The sequence below is a fragment of the Podarcis cretensis genome (assembly GCF_951804945.1).
Source record: "Podarcis cretensis genome assembly, chromosome: 3".
NCBI classification, from domain to species: Eukaryota; Metazoa; Chordata; class Lepidosauria; order Squamata; family Lacertidae; genus Podarcis; species Podarcis cretensis.
Genome location: NC_137172.1, coordinates 73,971,427 through 73,997,874, shown reverse-complemented (window position 1 = coordinate 73,997,874; position 26,448 = coordinate 73,971,427). Strand labels below are relative to the sequence as shown.

The 26,448-nt window shown below is 40.6% G+C and overlaps 2 protein-coding genes across 6 annotated transcripts in view; one reads left to right on the top strand and one right to left on the bottom strand.

Moving 5' to 3' along the window:
* LOC307213592 (uncharacterized protein) overlaps positions 1-9,116 on the top strand; it is a 57,626-nt gene extending 48,510 nt beyond the window's left edge. For 4 of the 5 annotated variants that reach the window (XM_079971594.1, XM_079971592.1, XM_079971591.1 and 1 more), the window contains 8 exons: positions 138-290; positions 1,731-1,865; positions 3,132-3,284; positions 4,483-4,692; positions 5,120-5,240; positions 6,995-7,057; positions 7,942-8,075; positions 8,365-9,116. In XM_079971594.1, coding sequence (XP_079827720.1) covers positions 138-290; positions 1,731-1,865; positions 3,132-3,284; positions 4,483-4,692; positions 5,120-5,240; positions 6,995-7,057; positions 7,942-8,075; positions 8,365-8,475 — 1,080 coding nt within the window. In that variant the 3' untranslated portion in view covers positions 8,476-9,116. The remainder of the gene's footprint in view (positions 1-137; positions 291-1,730; positions 1,866-3,131; positions 3,285-4,482; positions 4,693-5,119; positions 5,241-6,994; positions 7,058-7,941; positions 8,076-8,364) is intronic. The other variant, XM_079971593.1, reaches the window with a different exon arrangement.
* Positions 9,078-24,890, bottom strand: CD164 (CD164 molecule). The gene is made up of 6 exons (XM_079971764.1): positions 24,440-24,890; positions 17,628-17,714; positions 15,633-15,707; positions 13,351-13,404; positions 12,088-12,195; positions 9,078-11,812 (listed from the first exon to the last, which is right to left on the bottom strand). Exons 1-6 carry the CDS (start codon positions 24,546-24,548, stop codon positions 11,649-11,651), a joined length of 597 nt encoding a protein of 198 aa, XP_079827890.1. The 5' UTR covers positions 24,549-24,890; the 3' UTR covers positions 9,078-11,648.
* Positions 24,891-26,448: the final 1,558 nt, after the last annotated feature.

Genomic DNA, 26,448 nt, shown 5'->3' with positions numbered 1-26,448 from the left:
TTTCAGAAATAAATCATTTTATTGCTGGAAAAATAATAATTATATTTTAAGGAAATCTTATGGAATTGCTTGCCTTCCTTTAAATTCATGTACATTAAATGGCATATGCAGTTTATGGCTTCTTGTTGTGGTTGCAGGGAAGGGTGGATGAATATCGTCTAAGCATGAGCCAACGCATGTTTGAGATCATCAGTGAGGTGAGAAGAGAAGGAGTGGACAAAATGATTGACTTGAAGAAAAAGTACGGCTCCACAAAAGATAACAAGACACTCAAAGAACATTTGGCTCAGGTAAGTTAATGTGTGAGAAATGTGGTTTTAAAGAATGTTTTCTAGAAAAGGAGTTCATAAGCCCAATTAAAATGCCCAGTGCCAAAAGAACTTGGAAGAGCATGTTCTTGCTGTTGTGGAGACACTCCTCTCATAGGAACCATTTGGGGTGCAAAGGCCCCAGGGTCAGGCACTCATCAGGTGATCTTTCTAAGCTGAGATAAGGGCTGGCATCTGCAAGGAACAGAGTGAACACAGTAGAAGGATGTACCTCATTGGTGGAATGTTGTTCACCTACAGATATGCCCTACAGGCAAGCTGCCTGCTTTAATTGAACTGGTGGTCTTTTTTTTCTTTCCCTGGGCCTTTAAATATAAGGCTCATAATAAGAGACGGCTTTAATGGATTTTCTTGTGTTACGGTTTATTTATTTAATTTGTAACCTGCCCTTCCTCCCAGAGGAACTGAGGGTAGTTAGCTGCTGTAGTGTAGCAGCAAAAGGAGTAAGCTATCAGACAGGAAGTTCCTGGTTTGCATCTTGCCTCTGTCATGAACTTCAGGCCAGCTACTCTCTCTCTCTCTCTCACCCTCACTTCCTCTCCACCTGCAGTACTGGGAACAGTAACACTGACTCATTTAACATTTGCATAATGAGTTCAAGTGTTCATAGCACTTCACATGTATTATGTGCCTATTATAGCGACTCTGTTAAATATTACTATAATGTTTATTATAATGAGCCTTGCTCGGCAAATCCAACATTGGGTGGAATGTAATTAAGCAGAGAAATAAATATGATTTGGCTTAAAACCAATAAAATAAAAGTTGTTTCTTTCCTAGAAAGTTCAGAAGCTGAAATGCACCTGTGCTTAAAATGGGCATTCTTATGTTTTTGAAGTGTTCTGTTTTATGATTTTAAAATTAAATGTAATCCCATTCCAGTTAGGGTAGGTTGTAAATTTACATGTTGGTTCTTGCTTATCAAATCATTCATATGGACTCTTAGAGTTTTGCTTGTATGAGACCACACAGAATAGCCAAGATGCTAACTGTTCAGATTATTGACTTTCTAAAAAAGCAGATGTTCTGGAAGATAAATATAGTACAAATGGAGGAGAAAGCTCATATATCAGATTTAACCCAGAACTGGAGAAATAAAACCCATTATAGATACTTTGTGTGCGTCATTGTGGGCACAGCTGTAATGCAAAAATAAAAATTTCAAAGCTTAGCTCCATGTGATAATAAGCCAAAGCCACTGGTTTGCATAACAGTCACAGGGTGAATACTTTGATTTCAGATATGGGTGTGTTATCATGGATGCACACTTTAGTGACTTGAGTTTCTGCTGAGTGTTCACTTTTCTTTTTTCACAAGTACAGACTCTGATGTTTATTCTTAAAAGTGCATAGTCAAGCAGCTGCTGGAGCTTACCTTGACTAGAATTATCTGCCTTCTTAGCAGGGGCACCTGCAAGCATTACAGGATGAAAACAACCAGTTGAGAGTTCTGCTATGCAAACTGAAGGCTATGAGCTGCTGGAAAGAAACAGTGCAAAAAGCACACTCATCTGCCACATTGAGAGAAATGGAGAAGGTGAGAGCCCCTAACCCCCCCCCAAAAAAGCCTGTTGAAATAAAGTCATTCTACATAATTGAAACAAAGAGAATAATTTGTTCTTTAGTGAAAAGGGCCATTGGCTTCAGCCATGTATACTTTGTAATACCAGTGAGTGACTGCATGAAGAGCGAGATGCATCCTTTTCCTTAGAACAGTCTATTTAATTCTTAACCCATGAAAAAACTGAACTGCATATTAGGGCCAGTTCAAGCAGACACTAATCAGTGAGCCATCAGGACTGCATGCACACCTTACAACACTGGGTATGATATCTAGGGGCAAAGGAACCTGCCAATTTTTGTTTCTCTCCATTTCTTGTCAAACCCCCCCCCAATCTTTTTAAGTTCAGTTTTCCACATTTCAGATCAGTTTGCAACTTTTTAAAAAATATATTCATGAAAATTCACATTCTTGTATGAATTTCTCCTAACATACACACTTCTGCAAATCATTATTTCTAATGGAACACATTTTTGTACTTTGTTTTCACGAATGCATTTCATATACACCCAATATACCCATTTTTGAACACATTAGTTTGGTTGGAAAATTCAGAGAAATGCAAATTTGAAACAATGGCTGTGTTTGGGTTCCACATATGTTTGTCAGTTGTGTATGGAGGTATGATGAATGTGTGAACAAGAACTCAGAAAGTCCGTCTGCTTTTCTCTGCCAGTTTAACTGTAATAAAATAGTTATGAGATCAGCAGCTCTGGCTTTCATTCTTCTCCTTTGATGCGTGATGCGCTCACATGATTGTCTCACTTCACAGATCTTGATTTATCATACCACTGCAAAAGTTTCCAAAAATAACCATGCCATCTGGTGTTGAGCCTGATTGTAGCCACATAATGCAAAATCAGAAGCTTGACAAGTGCTGTAGTTGTAAGATGCCACTTCAATGCATGTCTGTGAAATACCTCTTGCCACCTACAAATGACTGTATGCATCAACCCTTTCCCACAAAGAATGTGGTGGGGATTACGTACGCTAACCTGGCACTGTATGTGGTTATTTTACAATACCCATCAGAAAGATTGCAAATGCTCAAACAAATTCTACTGTATTGCAAAAACACCATGAAATTAAAAGAAGTAGGGTTTCTTTTTCTACATGTTAAAGGGCACAAGCTCACTTCTTCCTAAGTAACCCAGTGTAGGGTGTTTGTTTGTTTGTTTGTTTTGGGGGTAGGGTTTGTTGCTTGATTCTCTGCTTCACATCCTGAACCCTTTGCATTTACAGGAGGCCATTCAAAACAAAAAAGAGCATCTGAAATCCAAGCTGATGGCAGAACAAGAAGCGATTATATTTCAGCAGCAGCTGCGGGCTGCAAGGAAAGCTTTGGCAGAGTCTCAGACTGAGAATAAAAGGCTGAAGCAACAGCTAGACAAACAGGTATGTAACCAAACTCTGCTGTAATACTGTCTATACAGCAAATCAAATTACTTTCTCTCACTTGCATTGACTTCAGTGCTGAAGCTATGAGAGGGGCAATGAGAGATAGTCTTGGGGTGTAATGTTCTGCACTCCCTCCATGGAAGACTTTAGGTGTATATAGGTGTAAAATAAACCATATATCTTAAAATGCTACTGCCTTCACTGAGTCTGACCCCCAATGGAAACATGAGCCTGGGTGAGCGCCTGGAACCCCTGGAATCTTGCCACTGCTTGGCAGAGAGTGGGGGTGGCACTGAACCTTTGTAATATTACTTATGCAGGAGGTGAAATGTGCACTATGTGATGTGTCTGCCCACACCAATTTAAGATTCCAGAGATGGATGTAATTTAGAAATTAAAACCCTATAAGTGAATAGCAGTGGCTTAGAGAGGATTTGCATAGCAGCTCCTTGTAGCTTCTTGTGAAGTTGGGGAACCATCTTACATACTGAAAATCAGAATACTTGCCAAATGTGTTGTTTCTTGAATCATTACTGCTGACAGCAAAGACAGAATGAATATATTACATTTTGCCTCTTCTCAGCAAAACTGTTCAAGATCATTATTCAACTGAAAATGAAAATACAAGGATCTGAAATGTGAAGATGCAAAGTGTCTCCGCATACTTCCACCCCTCAATACAGTTAACACAAGTTTTATAGTAATTAATATCTAACAGTGAAGGAGAGAGGGTTTTTTGATGGCGAAACCCTCACTTTGACCCTTCCAAAAGAAGTCAGATTGGTGCAAGTGTTAATGTGTCTGTATTTGCCCAGGCATTAAAATTTTGTTGTATTGGCTTAGCTTATTACAACATCCAAACTGCTCAATAGTGAATCTTCCAAAGCAATTTACAACACAGATTAAATAATGTCATCATAACACACACTGTAGTTCTTATTCTGCAGAATTTCTGGTTTATATCTTTCCTCCATTGGACAGTTTTAAACCAGAAATCCTGCAGAATAAGAACAACTTCACTGCCAATAAATATTATTTGAAATAAAATGGTCTTCACCTGCCTTCTAAATGCCAAGAATGACATCCTAGTAAGTCATACTTGAATAGACCTACTGAAATCAATGGGTCTACTCTGGATATCACCCATGTGTTCTCCTCCTGTGTTTTACAAATCTTATTGGTATTTTATGCAAAGGGACACATGCTACAGGAAGTAGAACACAGGATGAACCAAGAAGTTCACAGAAAGCAGCAACTAGATCTAATTAAGACAGCAAACTTGGAAAAAATGCTGGAAAGCCTTGAAGAGAGAGAACTGAGATTGCAGTGTCTAACAGAAGAAACTGAAAGATCATCCAAGATAAGGCAGCTTCAGGGGGAAAAGGTTAAAAAAGAAATCCAACAGGTAAGTTTATAAATACATACTTTCAGTAGCTCATGTGCCTGTGGTTATATGTTCCAAGATGGGGGCTTAATATCGCAAACAGGTCATTGACAGTGGGCGATTTTTATACTTATCCACACCAAACCATCCCACCCCCATCCCAAAAGGGTAAATCAAGGTTTAATGGTGGAAAAATGCAGACAGGCAACTAGACACCAATGATGCTGTGCAGACTGGGTGAAAAACCTGTATGCATGATCAGCGCTCATCCCACAATTAATACCCAAAGTTTCATAAATATTGCTTAACCAAGCAGCATCTGATATAATCATGCAAGTTCACTCAAAGTTTGCAACTTCCAATGTACCGTATTTCATTTTCATAAATGGACAACAAAGATAGATTTGGAACTGTAATGTTCACTTAGAAAAATTTAGTATCTTTTTAGGTAAGAAGTCAGCTGTCCCAGGAACGCAGTTTAAAACTGGATGCTTTCCAGAGGATAAAAGAGCTGCAGCATCAGCTGTATGACTCAGAAGTTGCAACATCCCAGAGAAATTCCTCTGCAGGTATGGATGAATGTAGGTTGAATGATAGCTGGTTGCAAGAATACTGGTGTTCCATAGATTGTTTATTTCATGTCCTGCTGTATTTTGAAAATGTATTATACTTTGGTTGTTAAACAGTTAACAGTAAATGTGCTGGTTAATAGGTTATTAAATGTGAACCAAAGATGCAGACCTTGGACTTAGTTAGGTCACCATGCCCTCTCTCATATACCAGGAATAGATCAGCACAGACAGAGACTTCTGAGTACAGACTCTGTTATCATCCCAGGCTGTGGCGGGGGAAGCAGGTGCCTACACTAAGCTGTTGCCAGATTTGCATGAGAAGAAATACATGCGCCCAGTGTGGCCTTGTAACTCCTATAAAGCCTCTCCTGGGGGGCAGGAAAGGCCTGGGAAGTGCAGTGGGAGTTGGAAACAGCCCAAATTCAGGCTGAGGCAGCTTGTGCAGGGAGATTTTTCAGGGTGCATGCACACCTGGGTGACCTATGAAGCTCCGTAAAGCCCAGTATTGTCTATTTTGTTTTACAGCAGCTCTCCACAATCTTAGGCAGAGGGTCCTTCATATTACCTGGCTGCTTCTTTTAAAGAAATACCTAACGGGGGGATCTTCTGCATGCAGAGCTCATTCCCCCTCCCCTCAGTAAGTTAGGGAGTGCACTTTCACTTGTGCAAGTCTGGATACAACCCAATGAGGGCAGAGGTCCTAGATCCTGTCTCACACTTCAGCTAACAGCCGCTTTGAGCTAGGAGTTTCTCATTAAGCTAAGCTGCTTAGTGTTAGTGTCAAGCCTGTATGGGAGGCAGCAGTACCAAGTTCTTTGGCAGGTTTGTAGCAATGAAGCAGCTACTTGTTGTCCTGTCAGTATATTATTGCAAGATTGCAATAAATGTGGATGGTGGTATGAGCACATAAGGATGGGATAAATTCCTCAGCCAGTTTGACTATTCACTTAACCACCCCAGCTGTCATATTACATTGTGTTTGATAACTGAGCCAAAGCTCCAAGTAGATCCAATTTGTTAATCTATTTAAAAGATGCTAAACTGAATTTGAAAGCTGATCAGATTACTGCTCTCCACCTCTAAACCTTAAGCAATAGCATTAAATGAATACTTTTTGAACAGGCACACAACTGAGACATAGTGTATTGGCCATGTCTTCTACCTTTAATTGTTTCAAAGGTGTCTTATCTTACTATATAATAAAATTGTGGAGTGTTGCCACTGTTTCAGAGACCACAGAGAATGTGGTCTGACACCCAAATGATGCTTCAGCATGACTGTATTGTTTGGAAGTGTGGGGGTGTGTGGTCTCAGTGATGGGCCACCATGGGCATAGAAAAGGCAGGAAAACTGGCTGTATTGCCTTAGCTTTCACCTCATAGTGGTGTTGGTGCTTGTCTTGAGATGCCATACTATATACATAAAAACATAAAGTAGGTAGCCAAAGCCAACTGTTTAATGGAGGGAAGTGCTTCAGAAAACTGCTCTCTGAAGTGTCTCCCCACCCTATTTAAAAGGTGATGGGGCTTGGATCAAGCTGTGAGAGGATAGGCAAGGTGTAAAGGGAAGAGGGTTGCCAAGTGGAGCTAGCAAAGGGCAGTTTAAATGAACTTGTACATGTTTCATTTTGGGTAAAGGAAAGCAACAGACATTATAAAAATACTCTAACAGACGTCGTTAACTTTTAAAACTTTGTGCTTTGTATGGATTCTTCTCACAGATTATTTAACTCATGTCCTTGGCTTTCACAGCTGTAAGAAGAAAGTCTGCTAATACTTCACACAGTGCCAGCAGTATAAATTGCTCACTTTCAGGTAAAAAGGAATCATACTACTAGCATCAGCTGTTTTACGATGCTTTCCTCTACTTCTTTCTGTAAATTTCATCCAAAGTTCCCAGGGCAGTTCACAATATAATAATGCAAACAAAAATACCTCCCCCCCAACATTATTTCTTAGAAAGCCTCTCTCTCAACTCACCTTAAGTCCACATTTCCTTAAGCTAGTCCTTTTCAGTGTCAACCTAGACATAAATTTAAAGATGTAAGATGTGTACTTTTCCGGTTTCGAAATAGCAGCCATGAGTCTCTGGGCCTATGCAGGGTGGTGAGGGAGAGTTTGATGCCCTCTTCCACTGTGGAAGTCCTGCAACATGAATTGTTTCTCAGAAGTCTTTGCATTTAAAGGGAAAGAACCATTCGGGACAAATGGAAGAAATCCTTGAAATGCAAATAGCAGCTTCAGAGTCTTTGGGGTGGTGTGCACAGTGGTGGAGAGAAAACGTTCCATTTCCCATTGCTCTGATCCTGAGGCTCATCAAGCTTCCATGTAGCAGCTTTTCACAAAAGAAATGAGCTCCCATTGCCCTAAGATAGTATACCATGTCCTAATTTGAAAACGGTTTCTTTAAAAATTGATACACAGAAGCCTGTTGCTAATATACACTACTACTAGATAAACCGTGATTGTTATCAGACCATTTATTGGGATCGCATCAAAGATCATTCACATTTTAACTGTTAACCATTGACTGTGAGAACATTGTAGAAAAATGGAAATCTCTCCTTTACAAAACAACAGTGTCAACAGCATGTATTACCAAGGAATACAGTGTCAGCAGTGTTTGCACACAAAAGCATGTTCTAGAACAGTTTCACAAAGGCAGCACTTAAATTACATTATTTAAAATTATGTTCCAGGCTCTGCTTCATGGAGCCAGAATACAGGCATTTCAACATTCACGTTAACCAAGGACTTCAGGCATCAGCTTTTGGTTGCTGACTCTGTGGGTAGCAGCAATATAAAACCAGAAAAGATTCAGAGGCCCAAAACGGTGAGTAGTGAAGTATTTGGGGAGCAATGTTAGTATGAATCTCTAATGCAAGACAGTGACGATTGGGTTGTAGACATGTTAAGCAAGCTATACTGAGGACTTGCTTTATAAAATAGTGATATTAGATTAACTCTTCAGTCATGCTTCTCAGGGAATTCCTCCTGTGCAATAAACTTTTGGCCCACAGCAGTTAAGAGAAGCCATCTACCCCCCCCCCCCAATGAATGAAATTTTGACTATTCAAGGTGAAACAGATGAGAATTACAACAGTTTTTATTTATATTTAAAGGTACCTTGTGGGTGGAGAAATAGCGTGATAGATGTTCTCTTGCCAGCTCTTACAGAAAACTCTTCTATGTCACCTGTGCAGTTTTGTGGACAGAAGACATCTGAAAAATAAGCTTCTACTGCTTCTTTGAAGAGTTACTTGCTGGTTTGATTCCATGATAAAGTACAAAGCAGTCTTGCTTGAGAACTCTGGTCATGCTCAAAAATGGGATGTTTGCTTATAGTTATCCATAACTTTTAATAAGCCACTTTCCACCAGATTCTCTACTGCCAAAAATCTGACGACGTGAGGTTATTAACTGGATGAAGCTAGCAGCAGATTCAGCACAGGCAACTGAAAGCCTTTATTCAAACAAATATATAAGGAATGCACTGTCACAATATTATGTGTTTATGGCAACAAGCTTATCTGGCTGACCATGGTGCATTTGCATGACTTTGACCAAATTCTGCAAAGCAATTATGTAGCTGATTTGTGTTTTGTCTTACTATGAAATAATTTTATAAAGCTACATCTGTATACTTCCCATTTTATTTTTGTCTTTGACAAAGAGCTTTAAATGAGAGATCTGCTGGATCACCCAACAATCCACACCACTTGAAATTTACTTTGGCAAATGGAGAGGCCATGTACAGTACAACACACGTTGCTTTTTATGGCCCAGAACAAGCTGGATTTTTTTGGGAGGAGAAAAAGATGAACAGACGAACAGAAACAGTTTAATAAATGATTTATTTTGGTTTTGTGATTAAGTAGTTTGCATTTTCTTCCAATGAAGACAACACACATATGCAGTACAGTAATGTCTATAACATTCCATTCTAGATGCAACATACTTGCAGGTGTTAAATTTTAGGGAAAATCTGTATTAAGAGCTTGGAAGTCACAATTCACTGCCTTAAAAATCTATTTCACAGACAGGGGTGGTTAAAAAAAACCAAAACCCTATGCATATACTCCAAAAAGCAGACAGAAGCTGTGAAAATCTATTAGTTTACCTAATTTGTACGTAGTCAGGTTAATGTCACTACCAGAAAAATAACAACTGTCACTGATCTAGCTATAGAAGGTAAGAGGGCTCACCCTCACAGTCTTAGCCAAGGTTTGGTAAGTTAGTGATAAAGCTTGGGTCTAGAAAATCAAATATGCCACTGCATGAAGATATTAGAAATGTCTTAAAGACCTGGTACACATCTATACCCCAACCAAGTAGAAAATGCAGACTTCCTGAAGAGTAGCAGTGAGACCTGAATTTCCTAAAGTCATTGGAAAAGAACAATTGCTGGCAATGGGGCAAGACTAGTGACTAAAATTCCTCTCCCCACATTCCTTCAACAGACATGTAGCTGACAGTAATAAAATTTAAGGCACTTGAAAGATTCATAATGTTAACATCAGCACAGAATACATGACTGTTTAGTGGTGTTTTAAACAGCACTTACTCTTGGCTCAGTAATAAAATTGGCTCAAATTTCAATTCTGGAACTGCAAGTTGCACTGTTAGTCTTGAAATCTTCTGCTACAAGTTTACAATACGTAGCCATTCAAGAGCCAGTAAGGAAGCAACACTAACTAGAAATAATTTCTAAGTCTCACCACTAGGCATAAGCTTATTACAGCTTTAGAGTGCAAAGAGGCTTTTTTTAAACTGTCACTGTTTAGAAGTGCATTTATTTATGCTTAAAGTTTAGAATATATTCAGATCTTTTATCTAAATTTATGAAGCTAAAAGAGATGGGGAATTATGTTAAACAATGGACTATATAGCTTAAGGCCATTAAATACCACCTACTACAGATGTGTTGCTTGCTGAAAATTGGCTGATCAATTTACCATTTCATACACCTGAGCTGATTGTCTTTTAGGAGTGCAGTTGCCTGAAAGTTACAGTACTGTTTGCTAAGTATTATTATGAATAGACTTTCTATGCAACATTATTGAAGTGAATACTATTAGCTACAAGGGTTAGAGAAGTTGAGCAATTAAAATGCAGTAAAATTTTGCAATAAGCCATAAACCCAGACTTATCAGCAGCTTAAAATCAAGCAAGCAATAGAGCTAATCCAAAAGCATCACTTAACCTTGCATTTCTAGCATTTAACCTATGCTTGCCATATAACCTGCAAAACAAGGATTAGCAGTCTATTTTGACAATTATCAAAAACTTACATAGCTCCAAGTGCTTGGGCTGCCTACTTCCACCATGACTATCTGTGTTTTATGAAACTAAGGTAGGAAACTGCATTGATATAAGAGCAAATATTCTCTCAAATCCATACAGAATTATGGTAGGTTTGTAATATCCACGAATTGCAATCACAAAAGGTGTCTACTGAAACTACTGCTCTGAAATGTAAAGCATCTCAATAGAACTTTCCAAGGCAAGTGTTTTGAAGGCTAGAGACACATGGCTTTAGGAACAGTATATGGAGATTGCTTACACTGTTTTCTTTCCACATCTGTCTTCACAAAAACTTATATAAAGACAAGTATATATAAATAATGCCCAAGTTCATGCGTCTACTAGAATGAAATTGCTGCAAGTGGAATGACATTCACTGTACCTCAAATAAATAAAATGGCACAAACGTTTCAGTTTGCAGCCTACTCATTAAGGCACTGGTCTTTCTTCCTTATGCACCAAGGAACTAGCATTCTTTGACTATCATTCTTCCTATGGCTGCTTATGCTTACATTAGAAAACAATTATCCTTCTGACACCAAGTATAGAAAAATATGGGCTTCCATAATCCTTAAGGAAAAAAACGTAGTTCTAGAAATTTGCCCCAATCTCCTAGCAGTACACTATAAAAAGCCAGTTTTCACACACATAGTGTTTTATGCCAAGTCACCAGAAATTCACATTTTAATAGTAATAATAATTATAATTATAATAATAATGTAGGGGGCACTGCATTTAAGGCTAACTTATCAATTGCAATCATAAAGTTATCTATCAAGAACACTGCTGCCAATGAATACAGTTACAATTAAAGTCTACATTTGGCATGTCAGATAAAAGAAACGGTTTCACAGCAGCAGCCACTAAAGAAATTTCAGACAGCCAATGAGGATTCATGCACAATATTGCAAGTATTCTTGCAGAGCAAAACATGATTCATACAACCTTCTTCCAAGCATGTTGCAGAAACATTTTCTTTTTTAAAAAAAGTCTTGAAGAATAAGAGTATTTTGAATTGCTGTCTTCTATAAGGAATAAAGATATTTTGGTGCAGCTAACCACAAATGTTGACCTTGTAAAGTCCACTTAAAAGCAACGTATTCTAGAGGGTATGATAGTTTTGTTCTTTGGACTTGCAAAATTTGTAGAGAAAGAATATTACTGCTTGCAGTCCCAGCACTAGGACAATACCACCAATGAAACTGGCAGCATCAAAGGTGGATTTGTGTGGAGATGGTTTGGAAGTTGGTTGGGGAGAAGCTGAGCCTGTCAAATGAAAGAAGTAGAGTTACTAGTGATAGGCTGTGCAAATTTAGAAAGCTACTCTTTAATGCATGGATCACCACCGAGCACCAGGTTGGTGGCCCTAATGTCTTGGATTCCTACCACTTGGATCCCCCCACCAAAAATAATAATATTTTGGATTATTATTTTTAAACAAGAGTGCACATGATTGAGAGCTATATGTATGTGCATGCGAGAGAGATGCTAATGTCTCTGTGACATGACTGATTTTAATCTTGCTATAAATCAAATATTACCTGGTGTAGAAGTTGTGTTGCTAGCAGCAGGTGTAACTATTGTACTATTAGAAGCAGTAGGTCTGGCAGAAGTAGGTTTGGCTGGTGCAGTTGCATTATGTGTAGGACCTGTTTCAAAGAAAATACCACATCTTGGAACCAGCTTTAAATAACTATTTTAATCTTACAAGTTGAGCAAATGATTGCAGAACAAATGCACTGATAGATGCATTTCACAGTAATAATTATAAATGAAAAATATTTATGCATGGATAGAAAAATTGGTAGTAGTTTTAAAAAGTCATTTCCTCCATTTTGAAGGCAATTTTTTTTCCAAATTATGAGATTACCGTATCTAAAATCTATACAATATAATTCAAGAATCAAAAATTAAACACATTAGGGAAAACATTTCTGAGGTTATGTAAGAAGCTAAGTCCCCAACAAAGTGGACAATTAACAAAACCAGACAAGTAGAAATCATTTAAGCACAGATCCCAGGAACTGCCTGCCATATATACAATAATGTTGATTCTTGACATTCCAGATGAGAATAAAAGAAACATGGAAGTATGCATGTAGAGGAAGTGTACATGTAGTCACTCCCCTGTGCATTCAAATTTTTTCTTGGCTAATTCTACTACATGCTCTTCACTAACATGAATTCTCAAGACAGGTTTTTCTCCCATCAATAAATTGTATCATCTACCTTAGTGATCAAAGACAATTCAGTAAAGGACAGGAAATTATCAGTATTCTGGCCTGCAACTCATAGTACTGGTATCTGAAGGAGCATCTCCACCCCCATCATTCTACCCAGACACTGAGGTCCAGCGCCGAGGCCTTTGGGCGGTTCCCTCACTGTGAGAAGCCAAGTTACAGGGAACCAGGCAGAGGGTCTTCTCGGTAGTGGCACCCACCCTCCCACCAGATGTCAAAGAGAACAACAACTACCAGACTTTTAGACGACAACTAAAGGCAGCCCTGTTTAAGGACGCATTTAATGTTTGATGCATTACTGTATTTTAATATTGTGTTGGAAGATGCCCAGAGTGGCTGGGGAAAGAGATGGGCAGAGTATAAATAATCTTCTACTACTACTACTACTACTACTACTACTACTACTACTACTACTTGCCTGTCCTTTATAGTGATTAAGCCATTTCAAGAAACTGGATAAAAACATGAGCTCTCATTTCTGATTTTCACAGAGTAATCCTGGAAACCTTATTACAGGTGAAACCTTTATACTTGTTTACTTATTAATGCACAAAAGTTTGTTACCTGGGGTAGAAGTGTTGGCTGTGGTAGGTGCAACTGTGGTAGGCTTAGGAGGAGCTAAAAAAAACACAAAAGTATGAAGCAGAAAACAGAATATTTAAACACTGAGGCTACAATCTTAACCTCATTTACATGTGAATAAGCTCCATTGAATTCAATAGCTCTTAATTCCAAGGAGATGTGGATTATGCTATAAGAGGTACTAATATTATCAATAGCCACCTCTGCTCCCAAGATACATCTGAGGCTGTGATGGAGAACAGATCATACAATTACAATTGTAACTGGCCCCAAATGTTGACTTTCGCCCTTCAGCTTACATTTTACTGTGGTGAATTCTTCTGAGATTAGGTACCCACCCATAAATTATTTTCTGCACATACTACTGCACAATCACATGCAGGTGGATTCAGGTAGGTAGCAGTGTTGGTCTGACACAGTCTGTCTGTCTACCTTTCTATATTGTCCAGTAGCACCTTAGAGACCAACCAAGTTTGCATGCACACGAAAGCTTATACCAAGAACAAACTTGGTTGGTCTCTAAGGTGCTACTGGACAATTTTTTTATTTATGCAGGTGGATGTTAAACAATTACCTTCCCATGTTGCAAATGCAAAATGTGAAAAAACTGCAAAGGGGTTTTAAGGCGTATCTTCTGATGGCCAGGCACTCATTAAGAATTCACACTAACAGTACAATAATATACATGTCTACTTCACAATTAAGTCTCTTTGTGTATAATGGGCCTTACTACAACCTAAGCTTTGGTTTATGAATAGCATCAAGTGGGGAAAGGGTTTTGTGTCTTAAACTACTGTATCTCCATGATCAGGACCAGCAGAACATCACTGACTTCCCCTGGTAAACATGAAGCGGGACACTGGGAAGAAACAATGACTGTGCCTTGTCAACCAAAGAATTCTCTCAATATTTAAAGTGTGCCCACTGGTCTTAAAAACAGCGGCTCTACCTACACGTGGCATCCTACTATGGTGGGGCAAATATTAAAAAATAGATGTTTCACTAGCAAATTAATATCCCATCCTAAAAAACAAAGAAAGCACCAAGCCTATACCTAAAGTGATGCAATTATTCACTTTCATCGTGGCTCAGTTAAAAGGTCCTCACCTGTGGTACAGTAATAGCACATGCTTTGCATGCAAAAGGTCCCTTTTGAATCCCTAGCACCTTCAGTTAAAGCTGTAAAAGAATCCTTTCTGAAACCCTAAGAGTCACAGCCAGTCAGTGAACAATCCTGAGCTAGATAGATCAATGGTATGACTCAATGAAAGGCAGGATCCTATGTTTCCAAACTCCTCCTATTTGTATAGACACATGACATCAATTCGCTATTGCACACTCACCACTACCTGAAGCAGTAGATAGCCATGCTATCCATGAGAATCTACTTGTAGTGGAATGAAAGAGAAAGGGTGAACTACTACAGCACTCACTGTTTTGACAGCTGTCCAGTTCTTGCAATAGACAAGAACTGCTCAATATTGATGGTGGCATGCAATAGTTACTCCTGTCTGAAGATATTCCCATACAACCTAAGTGAAATTACACTTCCCCAACTGTTTTACCGTAGGGACAGAAAATAGCTTCTGCTATCCGTTCAAGTGCTAATTATTCAATACTGGTGGGGGAATAATTAAATAAAAGGTAATTTGCCAGATTACATCCAAGAAACCCATGTTTAAAAACCTCTACACCTCCTACCCTGCTCTTCCACTGGGCCTTTTACCTAACTTCTTCCATTGTCCCAGGTGTGGCAGATCTGTGCAGCAGCAATAATAACCTCTCCTGTGGCCTTGGGTCAGGGATCATCAACATTTATGGAGCAGTGAGTCCCACACACGTATGTTCTACCAGCAATACAGCTTGAAAAAGGTGTTTTAGCTTCCATCCCCGCCCCACCTAATTTAGGAGTGGGGAAACGGATCTTCCTGGAATGTGCAGCTAGAGAGGGAAGGCTTTAATTTCCCTCCCCAGCAACATTCTCCAGGATGATCATCCACATATATTCCCACAATAATGAGGCTTGAGAAAAGCTTTCTATTAAGACCAAATTTTGAAATCTAATTATGGTGGAGAAGGGGTAATATACCCAATAGAAGAGGAAATGGGGATGCTGTGGAAGTCAATGAAGGTTTCATTGGATGTATGTGCGCCTGCAAGTGCTGCACTGACAACCCCAGCTTTGGAGACTTTAACATTCCCAACTGCATGGATCCTAAACAACGAATTGGTTTTACATCACAAGTGTAGTAGTAAATATTTACCTGAACAAGTTCCATTTCTAGAAGTAGACGTACAGTTATCACTTTCCGTTGCATTTGTACAGTAGGACAAAGAATCTTACAGAAAAAGAAGATTGAGGAAGAATTCTCGGTTTAGTTTTCCAAGAGTGAAACATTCAATGCAATACTTTGGCTACAAGTTTCCATTAGAAACATTTATCTTCATTGTCCTAGAAAAGCTATACAGCTGCTAAATTAGCTTCACTTGTGGTGCTCGTTACATTAACATTTAGCAGAGGTGTAATTTTAGCACAGAGCAGTTAACTAACCAATATACTGAGAGTTCCAGAACTCTGGAAAATTAAGAAGCGTCACAAAGATTATGTTTGTCCCTTAATCTCTGAAAAGCTCCACAATACAATTCTGCGCCTGGTCAAAAATTCTATACATAAGGGCATTGGTTTCACTAAAAATACACATGTAGGTAAAATCTGTATACACAGTGGAACTTATTTTCATGAGCTACGGTGTAAAGTTAGTGCGCTGCTACTTGGAAAACTTGGGGAAAACCCTGTTTACTTACACACAACCCCATACATATATATAACAGGGCCTATAAGTAACCAAATGTTTCAAGACCTTAGATTTTCACAGGCCGGCGAGAGGTGGACCTACTAGTCAAACCTCAGTTGTCGAACGTAATTTGTTCCGGAAGCCTGTTCAGCTTCTGAAACGTTCGACAACAGAGGCAAAGCTTCTGATTGGTTGCAATAGCTTCCTGCACTCAAGTGGAAGCATCGTTGGATGTTCAGTTTCCGAAAATTGTTTGAAAACCAGAGTATTTACTTCCGGGTTTTCAGCATTTGGGAGCCAAAACATTCGCAAACAGAGCCGTTTGGGAACCGAGATTTGACTGTATTTCACCAAGCAGAGTATACCCACACCAAAGAAAAACCAGAAGCTGAAAAATGAGCTGGTCAGTATGTAAAATTCAAAAGAAATTTATCATGCTCCTGCTTCTTGGTCCTCATTGACCCCTTAGGGCAGGGGTCAGCAAACTTTTTTCGCAGGGAGCTGGTCCACTGTCCCTCAGACCTTGTGGGGGGCTGGACTATATTTTTTTGAGGGGAAATCCCCCCCGATTCTCCCCTCCCCTCTCCACAGCACCGGATGAGCCCTTGTGGCTGCTTACCTGTGCCCTGCAAGTGGCAGAAGCTGGCAGCAGCAGAGAGACAATGAGTGGTGCGAAAGGGCTGGCTCCGGAGAGGGGCTGCTTAAAATGGGGCTCAGCCAACAGCGGCTCAACAAAGCCCAGCCCCCCTCCTCTAGGCAGGAGAAGACCAGGAGGAGGGAGGGAGGAGGTGCCGCCGTGATGTGTGTGTTGGGGGGGAATGGTGCAGCCCAAACAATAAGAATCCCCACGCCGATTCCCAGACCATCCGTGAGCCAGATCCAGTAGGCAATTGGGCTGGATCCGGCCCCTAGTTTGCCGACCCATGCCTTAGGGTTATAAGGTGCTGTAGGGCAGCAGTAGTAAAAGCCCCAATTGACAAAACCTTGCAACTTTAAACAAACAGCAGCTGCCAGGTTCAAGTTTCAAGACCCAGCAGCCCTGTGCCTCCTCAACTCCCTGATATTTCAGCCTGATATTTCAAACCCTCCTACTTTTCCCCACCTCATTTTTTCAACACCCATGGCTTTCTCTAGTTGCAGTTTTTTACTCCACTGTGTACTCTGCCCCACTTCCCATAGTGATAGTGTCGCTCCATCAGAAAATCTCCCTTCCCCAAATAAAAAGCCTGAACCCCAGCTTACAGCCCAAAGGACAACTACACAGATATGCATCTTTTTCCTCAACTGAAGACAGCCTCTGAGTGTGGTAGCGTCAACAGAGGGTGGGCTTATTAGCATGCTGTTTGGGTCAAAAATGATAAGTCCAGGTTTCACACCTCAGTAAGTGCCAACCACTATTAAGCCAAAAAAAGCAAACATACTTAACTACTCTTAGGTATTACAATTCAAAATAATTCCATTTACCATTGCAGAAAATCCAGGTGCAGTTTATTTCAGACTTGTCAGTACTGCTAATGCAGGAACTACAGTTGGTATGTTTTCCACAGCCAGCTAAAAAGGAAGAATGCATTTTTAAACAGTTGATAGATCACAATTTCAAAAGGTCACTACAAATTATGAACATTCTATGGCACCCCTGAGGTACAGAAGTGTGCTAAATAAAGTAATTGTTTTTTTATTTTTAAATGAAAAATTAACACCTGTAACCAAGGAGAAAGGACCCTAGACATTCATTTCTGGTTACTTCTAGTTGAGTTAGTTTTGCAGTGTGGACAACACAAAATATTAATTCAGTTTTTATGTAAACTTCCTGTCTTCCTTTACCATTTCTTCATTGCTGAACAGCCCAATTACCTCCATGGCTCCTTCTCATTTGTGTAAACAAATGTTTGTTACTTGTCTTAATGTTTTTAGCAATATGCTTCCTACATTTTTTGTTTGTTTAATTTACTGTATTTTAGCTTACCAAGTCTGTAATGTCCATCATTAATACAAACTGTAACTAATGTTTGTTCTAGGCTTACTGCTTATGGTTTGTCTAAGGGAGACAAACCATGAGTCTGATTTTGAACGTAGCAGTAAGTCAGGGTGGGTGGGACCCTCCAGACATTATCTCCCATCAGCCCCAGCTTGCATGGCAAATGGTCAGATTGATAGGAGGTGTACACTGGCAACATCTGTAGGGCAACGTGATTCACAATTAGAGCTGTATGCCATAGAAAATGATCGTTTATTGAATAATTATTTGAGGATGACCTAACTTTATAGGAAACCAGAAGGCTAGCTTTTTGGCTCCTATGTGTTGGTGGTGGTGGTCTGCAACAGCACCAATAAATGGAGGCTACTTCTTTTTTTTTTTAAAAAAAATAATTTTTATTAACCAGCCAATCAAATCAAATTAAATCACATCACATAGATTCCAAATTACAAAGCCGAATTTTAAATTTTGTTGGGGGAACCCATATTTCAAGATCCGAAGGGGGATTCTGATCATCTTCTTGCTACTGCGTTAATGTCCAAATCAATCCAAATCAGTCCAAACAGAGTTCATAATTCTATCCAGTCTTATCTTGCTGTTTCCACATCACATCTTGTTCATATATTTTCTCTTTTTTCTTTATGATCTCTTCTGATAGTCTCCTTAAGCCGATAAACACCAATAATAATCCTGTGTGAACTTTCCGTTCTTCCAATCCTCAAATCAAGATGGTTTCCATATATCATCACCTTCATAGATAACAGCGCTCTTTCCATCATTAATTACAGAACTGTCATTCTTAAGTCCCACTGAGAAGTTTCACCCACAATATAAAAACAGCTCTATTTCTCTATTTCTCCTCTCAGACTTAAGTCCTCCGACAGAACTTCCCAATATGGCGACGGCATTTTTAACTGCGTCATTCCAAAGTTCTTATACATTCCACACTCTTCTTAAAACATGCTTTGGTTCGAAAGTTTATCTCCACACAGCCTTAAAGCCTTTAAGTCCTTAAAACGACAATTCTGACTCGTGAGGGGAGGGGATTCTTGTTTAATCACATAAGGAAAGAAAGGAAAGTTTTTCCCCCTCCCCCATCAGTCATTTGCCATACCGTATCTTGGCGTATCTTCTCATGTTTTATTCTTGTCTTGTTTTATCAGAGATCTCTTCTGTTAGCAGTCTTTACTCCCCCTCCTTCCTTGAGATATGTGCATTCCTTCATCCAAATTGTTTCTTTTGAAGTTCTTGCAGCTAGTGGCGCGGATCAGGGACGGCATCCAGGAGTGCCGGAATCCCACAGGAGGGCTTTGTGCCTAGTGCCCCCATCCCCACAAATTCGGGGGTGGTATAGGGCACAGCAGGCAAGGGCAGTCCCCCCCACCATCCTGGGGGGCGGGTTGGGAGGCTAATTACTCCCATCATAGCCTCCAAATTACCTCGTGTGGGTCGGAGAGATGTTATTGTCAGCCATCTTCCGATGCGCCCCCTAGTGGCCCCCCTAAATGGAGGCTACTTCTGGCCTCACTACCTCTTGCTTGCAAGTGTCCTTTGTCAAAAGGAGCAGTTCTGAGATGCTATATTATAGACCTTTCACAATGACAGTGATGGTAAGTCCTAAATTCCAAAGATTGTTATGAATGCTGTATTAGACCAATTATTTTAGCTTATCGGTGCCTAAAATCCTACACTCTGTATTTGTACCAGACCTGAAATTGCTTTCCTCTTTTGAGATTTTTATGGAAAGCAATTCATAAATGAAATAATAACACAAACTGCCTTCAGGCCTTTGCACATAGCTACAAATAGGTTTCAGTCACTGTGTTTAGGCACAGGAAGGAGCCCTGGTCAATGCTGACCGCCCTGGTAGCTATGTCTTACAAATCTTCCCTCCTATTTCCTAGCAATAGGCTTGGCCAGCTTTGCTTTAATTCCATTAAGCACATATATTGAAATTAAAAGGGATCTAGATGTTTGGTCAAGACTGAAATTTTCCTTGACAGGACGCATTGCTGCTATTAAGATGAATGTATTGCCAAAAATGTTATTTTTGTTTCAAACTTTGCAGATTGTGGACAAAATGGAGTGTTTTGGGAGGTGGCAGAGAGATATTTCAAGATTTGTCTGGCAGGGCAAAAAGCCCAGAATTAAGTTTAAGATATTAACTGATGCTCAAGAAAGAGGGGGATTTGCCCTGCCAGACCTAAAGTTGTATTATGAATCAGCAGCTTTCTGCTGGTTGAAAGACTGGCTACTTCTTGAGAACACTGATGTTTTAGATTTGGAAGGATTCAACAATGCATTTGGGTGGCATGCATATCTGTGGTATGACAAGGCTAAAATACATAAGAATTTTAAGAACCATGTTGTCAGAAAAGCAATATTTAATGTCTGGTTGAAATATAAAGACTTATTGGAAAACAAGACCCCAAGGTGGTTATCACCAATGGAGGCTAAGGCCCTGAAAAAACTTAATATGGAGGCCAAATGGCCGAAATATTGGGAAATAATAGAAAAAGATGGAGATAACTGGAGGTTGCAGAGTATGGAGAAAATAAAAGATAAAGTGCAAGACTGGCTACATTATGCTCAGATTAAAGAAGTTTTTAAGTTGGATAAAAAGATAGGATTCCAGGTGGAAAAATCAAAGTTAGAAACAGAATTGTTAGAACCCAGCTCTAAGATACTTTCAAGAATGTATAACTTGCTGTTAAAATGGAATACACAGGATGAAACGATCAAATCAGCCATGATAAAATGGGCACAGGATATAGGGTATAACATCATGTTTGCTGACTGGGAAAAGTTATGGACCACAGGTTTGAGATTTACGGCATGTAATGCCTTGAAAGAGAACATTATGAAAATGATATACAGGTGGTACATGACTCCAGTCAAGCTTGCAAAGATATACCATGTGTCTGATAACAAATGTTGGAAGTGTAAAGAAGCTGAAGGAACATTCTTTCACCTCTGGTGGACTTGCCCTAGAGTGAAGGTTTTCTGGGAAATGATTTATAATGAACTGAAAAAGGTATTTAAGTATACCTTCCTTAAGAAACCAGAGGCCTTTCTCTTGGGCATTGTTGGTCAGAGTGTGCAAAAGAAGGATCGAACCTTTTTTATGTACGCTACAACAGCAGCAAGGATACTCATCGCTAAAAGCTGGAAAACTCAAGAATTACCCACACTGGAAGAATGGCAGATGCAACTGATATGGAACTGGCGGAGATGACTGGCAGAATCTGAGACCTGGGAGAAGAACTGGTGGAGGAGGACTGGAAGAAATTTAAGGATTATCTACAAAAATATTGTAAATTGCATGAATGTTAAGAAAGATGTAAGATTAGCAAAAACACGGCTCCAACAAACTAGTTATAAAGAATATAAATTTAAATTTAATTGGAAGATGAAAAGATAAATTTTGGATAAGTAATATTTTATGATTAAGCTTCAATAAGAGTATGTTAAATCCCAAAATTTGAGACATTAAATATTGGAAAATTATATTATACGAATTAAACTAAGTTAATAATTTGCTGGTAAAATTTATGTTTAGAAAGCAGGAACAAGAGATGTGAGGAAGTCCAAAGTTGAGAATGAATGTGGATAATGGAAAATATTATGTTATTATGTATGTTTTTTATTGGTTATACAAAAATTTGATATTATTATAAAAAAAAAATGAAATGAGTTTGTGTGCCATGTTTTGGAAACAATTCTAGTTTTAATTTCATACTCCAATTGAAGCCCCACCAGTGCCAAGCAATATGTAAACTACTGCAATGAGATATCTGCTTTGAGAATTAAAGTATGACCTTTCCCCTCTTCTGAAAACTATTGCTAGTGGGCAAGGAAGGAGCTCGTAGAGTCCTGCATATAATCAACTATTTGAAGTTTTCCACTCTAGTTTTATGAGGAGAGCATAAACAGTGCAAAATACACTATAATATCAGAAGCCACACCTTTGAAAAGCTGTACTTTAGTAGCATACTGCATTAAATACATATTTATAAACGAGTTAATTATGTGCATTAATTATACAGAAGAACAATGATGTGTGAAATATTCCTCAAAGAAGGGCCTCCAGAGTTAACCTGCAAGCTAACACGCCAAAGATGAAGTATCCTAAAATGTTATCTAACTCAAAATAAGCAATTGGTAGTTTAAGATGAAATTCGAAGGAATAACTTCTTTGAATGCCCAAATTAAAAGTTCTAAGTCGATATTAGTAAATAAATTATTTCATTCCTCCATTTCCACTTTATTTTCTCATTTAGTTAAATCAAAACAGGCTGAATGATACTAGCACCACCACCAACCACTTTCAACTGATAAACATTCTACAGAATTTGAAATGTGTTTGTGGGAGGGAGTTATTGGTTTGTTTTTATTATGTATTTTGTGTTCTCATTTTGTATTTTTATGTTGTGAACCCCCCATGACCTTCTGATGAAGGGCAGTATACAAATTTAATAGATAATAATGTGGGTTTATCTGTTAGAAGTATGCACAAGATATCTAGCATCAGCCAACTCAGCTCTATGTCCTTCAGGTCCATTCTAGTCAAACCGTTTTCAATAGGTTTTAAAAGATGGGCTTGCATGCTATGTAATGTGTGAATAAGTGAGCAGAAATGAATGTCAACAATTCAGAAAACTCCAGTGAGGTAATTTATTTTTGGGGAGAAAAAATCTAGACTCATCCTGTACAGGGAGCTGACAGAGAGGATAGGGCCTCTATGAGGCAGGTCAGAATGGCTTTTCTCAGGGTGGGAGGTGGGAGAATGTGTGAAGGTTAAGATAAAATGGTGACCAAGGGCTACATAGATTATAATTTTGTGTTTTATGAAGATTATCTTACTTTAATTTTGTATTTAGTTTCTTTCTGTTTGATACATTCTTTCATTTTTCTCTTTAGTTTGGAATTTTATGGTATATTAGGTTGAAAACCTTTAATGCAATGGATTAAAAGAAATCTAGACTCATCCTAATAGCAGCTTCTACAGACATTAATAGCAAAAGCAGCTGTTAAAACACATCAGCAGGGGAATCTTTGGAGGGTGGAAATCTTTTCCCTCAAGGCCTTCTCCCAACTTACTTGCCTCCATCAGTTGTGCAGTTGCAAAGACAAACAAATGAACACAGCTTTAAAATAAGAGAACCAAAGTACTTTTTTCTGTTTATAGCTTTCATCCTGTTAATTTAGACAAAACCTCTTATATACTGCCCAGTGCCATGAAAGTTGATGGTGCCATCGTAACAACCATGATGATATAAAGGCAAGGAGGAAAACAAATAAATACTTGTGTTATCTCCCTGAAAATAGAGGTCAGATTGCCGATTAGACGCTTGCAACCTCTCTCAAAATAGCTCCTACGCTGTAAAGAATTAGGGCTTTTGAACAATAAATCCTTGCACTTCATCCCTTGGTTAACTCATAACTGATATACAGATCGTGCGTCACTACAGGATAAATATACGAAGAGAGAGGGCAACGTTGCTGCATTGTCTCGGCTCGAAACACAATCCGAAACCAGAGCGAGCAGGGCAGCTGCCAGTGGCCCTCCGCCGCCTTCATCCCCACCACCACACCCCACGGTTTCGTTTCTCTTACAAGCGACGAGAAGGCAACTCTCCTGAGCCTCAGGTCTGGCGGTGGGCGGACCCTTTCCCACGACCCGAGCTTCTCAACGCCGCGAATCCTGCCTCCCCGCATTCTTCCTGCCTGCCGATGCCTCTCTCTGAGGGAGGAGAAGGGGACGCAGAAGCCGCCCCTGCCCCAATAAACTAGGGCTAGAGTCGCCCCTGACGCGGAAAAACCGCGATGCTTGAACTGAATGCAGCCGCGGCGGGGCCATGTTTAACCATTTCAACCCCTCGGCCGTTTTCGGACCGAAATCAACTGTTTGCCACGTGGGGAGCGAGAGGGGGAGGGGAATTCCACGTTGGCGGGGGGGGGTCGTCTGCATGCCTTCAAAAGAGTAAAGGGGGGTCGGTGCCGGAGGTGCGCTCTGCCCCCCCCCCGCCTCGCCTCCGCCCCTTGGCAACCCGTAACAAGACCACCTCCCCCCTCTCTTCATTCCCTCCGCCCTGGGGGCTGCTTTCTTCGAGGAGGGGCTGCACTACGAGCCCCGTCTAGCGCCGCTCCGTCAAGGCCAGGGCGGCTATCTGGCAGCTTTCGGGCCCCCTGTGTTCCCCCCGCTTCGCTTTCAAGGCTTCGCAGCGACGCAAGGAGCCTTTTCGCTCCCGAAGCCCTGCGCCGCCCGCCCGCCCGCCCGCCCGCTCCGTCTCCTCACCTTCCTCCTCTTCGGCCGCGGCCAACGCGGACGTGAGGCAAGAGGCGACCACCAGCAGAAGCAGCGCCCAGCCTAGGGCAGCCCAGCGAAGGCGGCTGAAGCAGCTCATGGCGTCTCTCGGCGAGGTATGCGAGGGGAAGCCCCACGAGGAAAGGAAGAAGAAACAACGACGGGAAAAGCGGCTCAGCCCTCAGCTCGCGCAACCCGCTCCGCTTCCCGGCCGGCCGAAGTCTGCAGTCATGTGACGCGGCCGTTGGGCGGCCCGCGCGAGCCGTTTGACGCGTGGATTGAGGCAAGCGCCAGCGCGCGCGCGCTCTGTCTCTCTTTCTCTCTCTCTCAGCTCCCTGCGTAATAAGAGATGGTCTCGTCGACGCGTAAACCCCTTCAAGCAGCGCACACACCCCCCCCCGCCTGCTGCAATGGAACGGCCCTCGAGGGAAAGAGCCGCTTCCTCGTCACGTGACCGAAACCTCGAATGGCGTGGAAAGATCCCGACGGAGCGGGCGTGGCTGCTTCGGCGTCCGCTCGCTTGTCACTTGATGTCTCAATTCGTGCGAAAATTAGATCATGGGTTGTAGACGTGGGTGTCGTTAAAAGATCAATATTGATCTTTGGAGTTGGGATCACTTAAAATAGCTTTGTGATAGGAGAAAAGCGATTAAATTTCAATGTGAAATTATTAACTGGTAGTTCTTGACCTTGCATTTAGCAAGCCGCAAAAACCAGACGGGCAGTAGTGATGGCAGGGCCTAAACTCCACTCAGTAGAATGAGCGGAAGCCCCGCTGCCCACCAAATGCAGGCGAGCTGCACAATATCACCTAAAAGCAGAGACGTTGAATACAGTGCATTAAGTCCTGAGCCTAAAATTATTTTTGTATTAGGTTACTTGCCCTTCGCTGCAAGGTCCCAGGGCGCGTCACAACAATGTAAAATATCTCGTTAAAAACAGACTAATAACCAAGGGTGAGGGATAATGACTGCCAGAGGACTTGAAGTCAGTCTTTAACAGGAGAGCTGACTGGGCAGACTAAGAAACCAAGCAGTTTCTCTGATGTTCCAGTGTTGCATGTAGGTGCACGCTTTGTAATACAGTACTGCAATGCTTATATGCAGAGGATATCAAGGCACAAGGCTTGGGCTGCTCCTGGCAGCCACACATGATGGCCAGGTTCTTGTGCGACATTACCAGGAAGCCCTGGTCACACCAATGGGACCATGCAGTTCATCTGCTTAGGGCAGCAAAACATCTTAAGTGAACTCTGTGTGACTGAAGCAAAACTTCAATCCAGATACAGTGGTACCTCAGGTTACATATGCTTCAGGTTACATACTCCGCTAACCCAGAAATAGTGCTTCAGGTTAAGAACTTTGCTTCAGGTTGAGAACAGAAATCGTGCTCGGGTGGTGCGGCAGCAGCAGGAGGCCCCATTAGCTAAAGTGGTGCTTCAGGTTAAGAACAGTTTCAGGTTAAGTACGGACCTCCAGAATGAATTAAGTACTTAACCCGAGGTACCACTGTATTAATGTGACCTGAGGGTGTACAAGGCCAGGGACAACGGTGTACGGAAAGGCGGTGTATGCACTTAAAATTGTAAGATGATAGAAAGAATGTCAATTCCAGTTACAGCACCACTTTCCTGGCTGATTATTCTTTTTAGGTGGAAATTGACCTATGGAGCAGCTTGCAAATAGTGTTCCAGGAATACTGACATTCCTCAATGAGAGTATCAGTAATAGCAGAGAAGTAAACATATTGTGCACAGCTCACTACTACTAATCTTTTGCAAGGTGCAAGTATGAAATTTGGGGTGCTTCTATACTCACTATTTTCAGGTGGGATTCAGTCACATACTGGAAAATTCAGATTGTGAAATAACTTATTAGGTCTTGTGCAATGAACCTACTTGATTTTCTCACAGAAAGGAAGGTTCTAAATGTCCAGATAAATAAAATTGTCAGACAACATGGAGATGTGAAGTGACAAGCAGCATGCTGCGCTTGTACCTC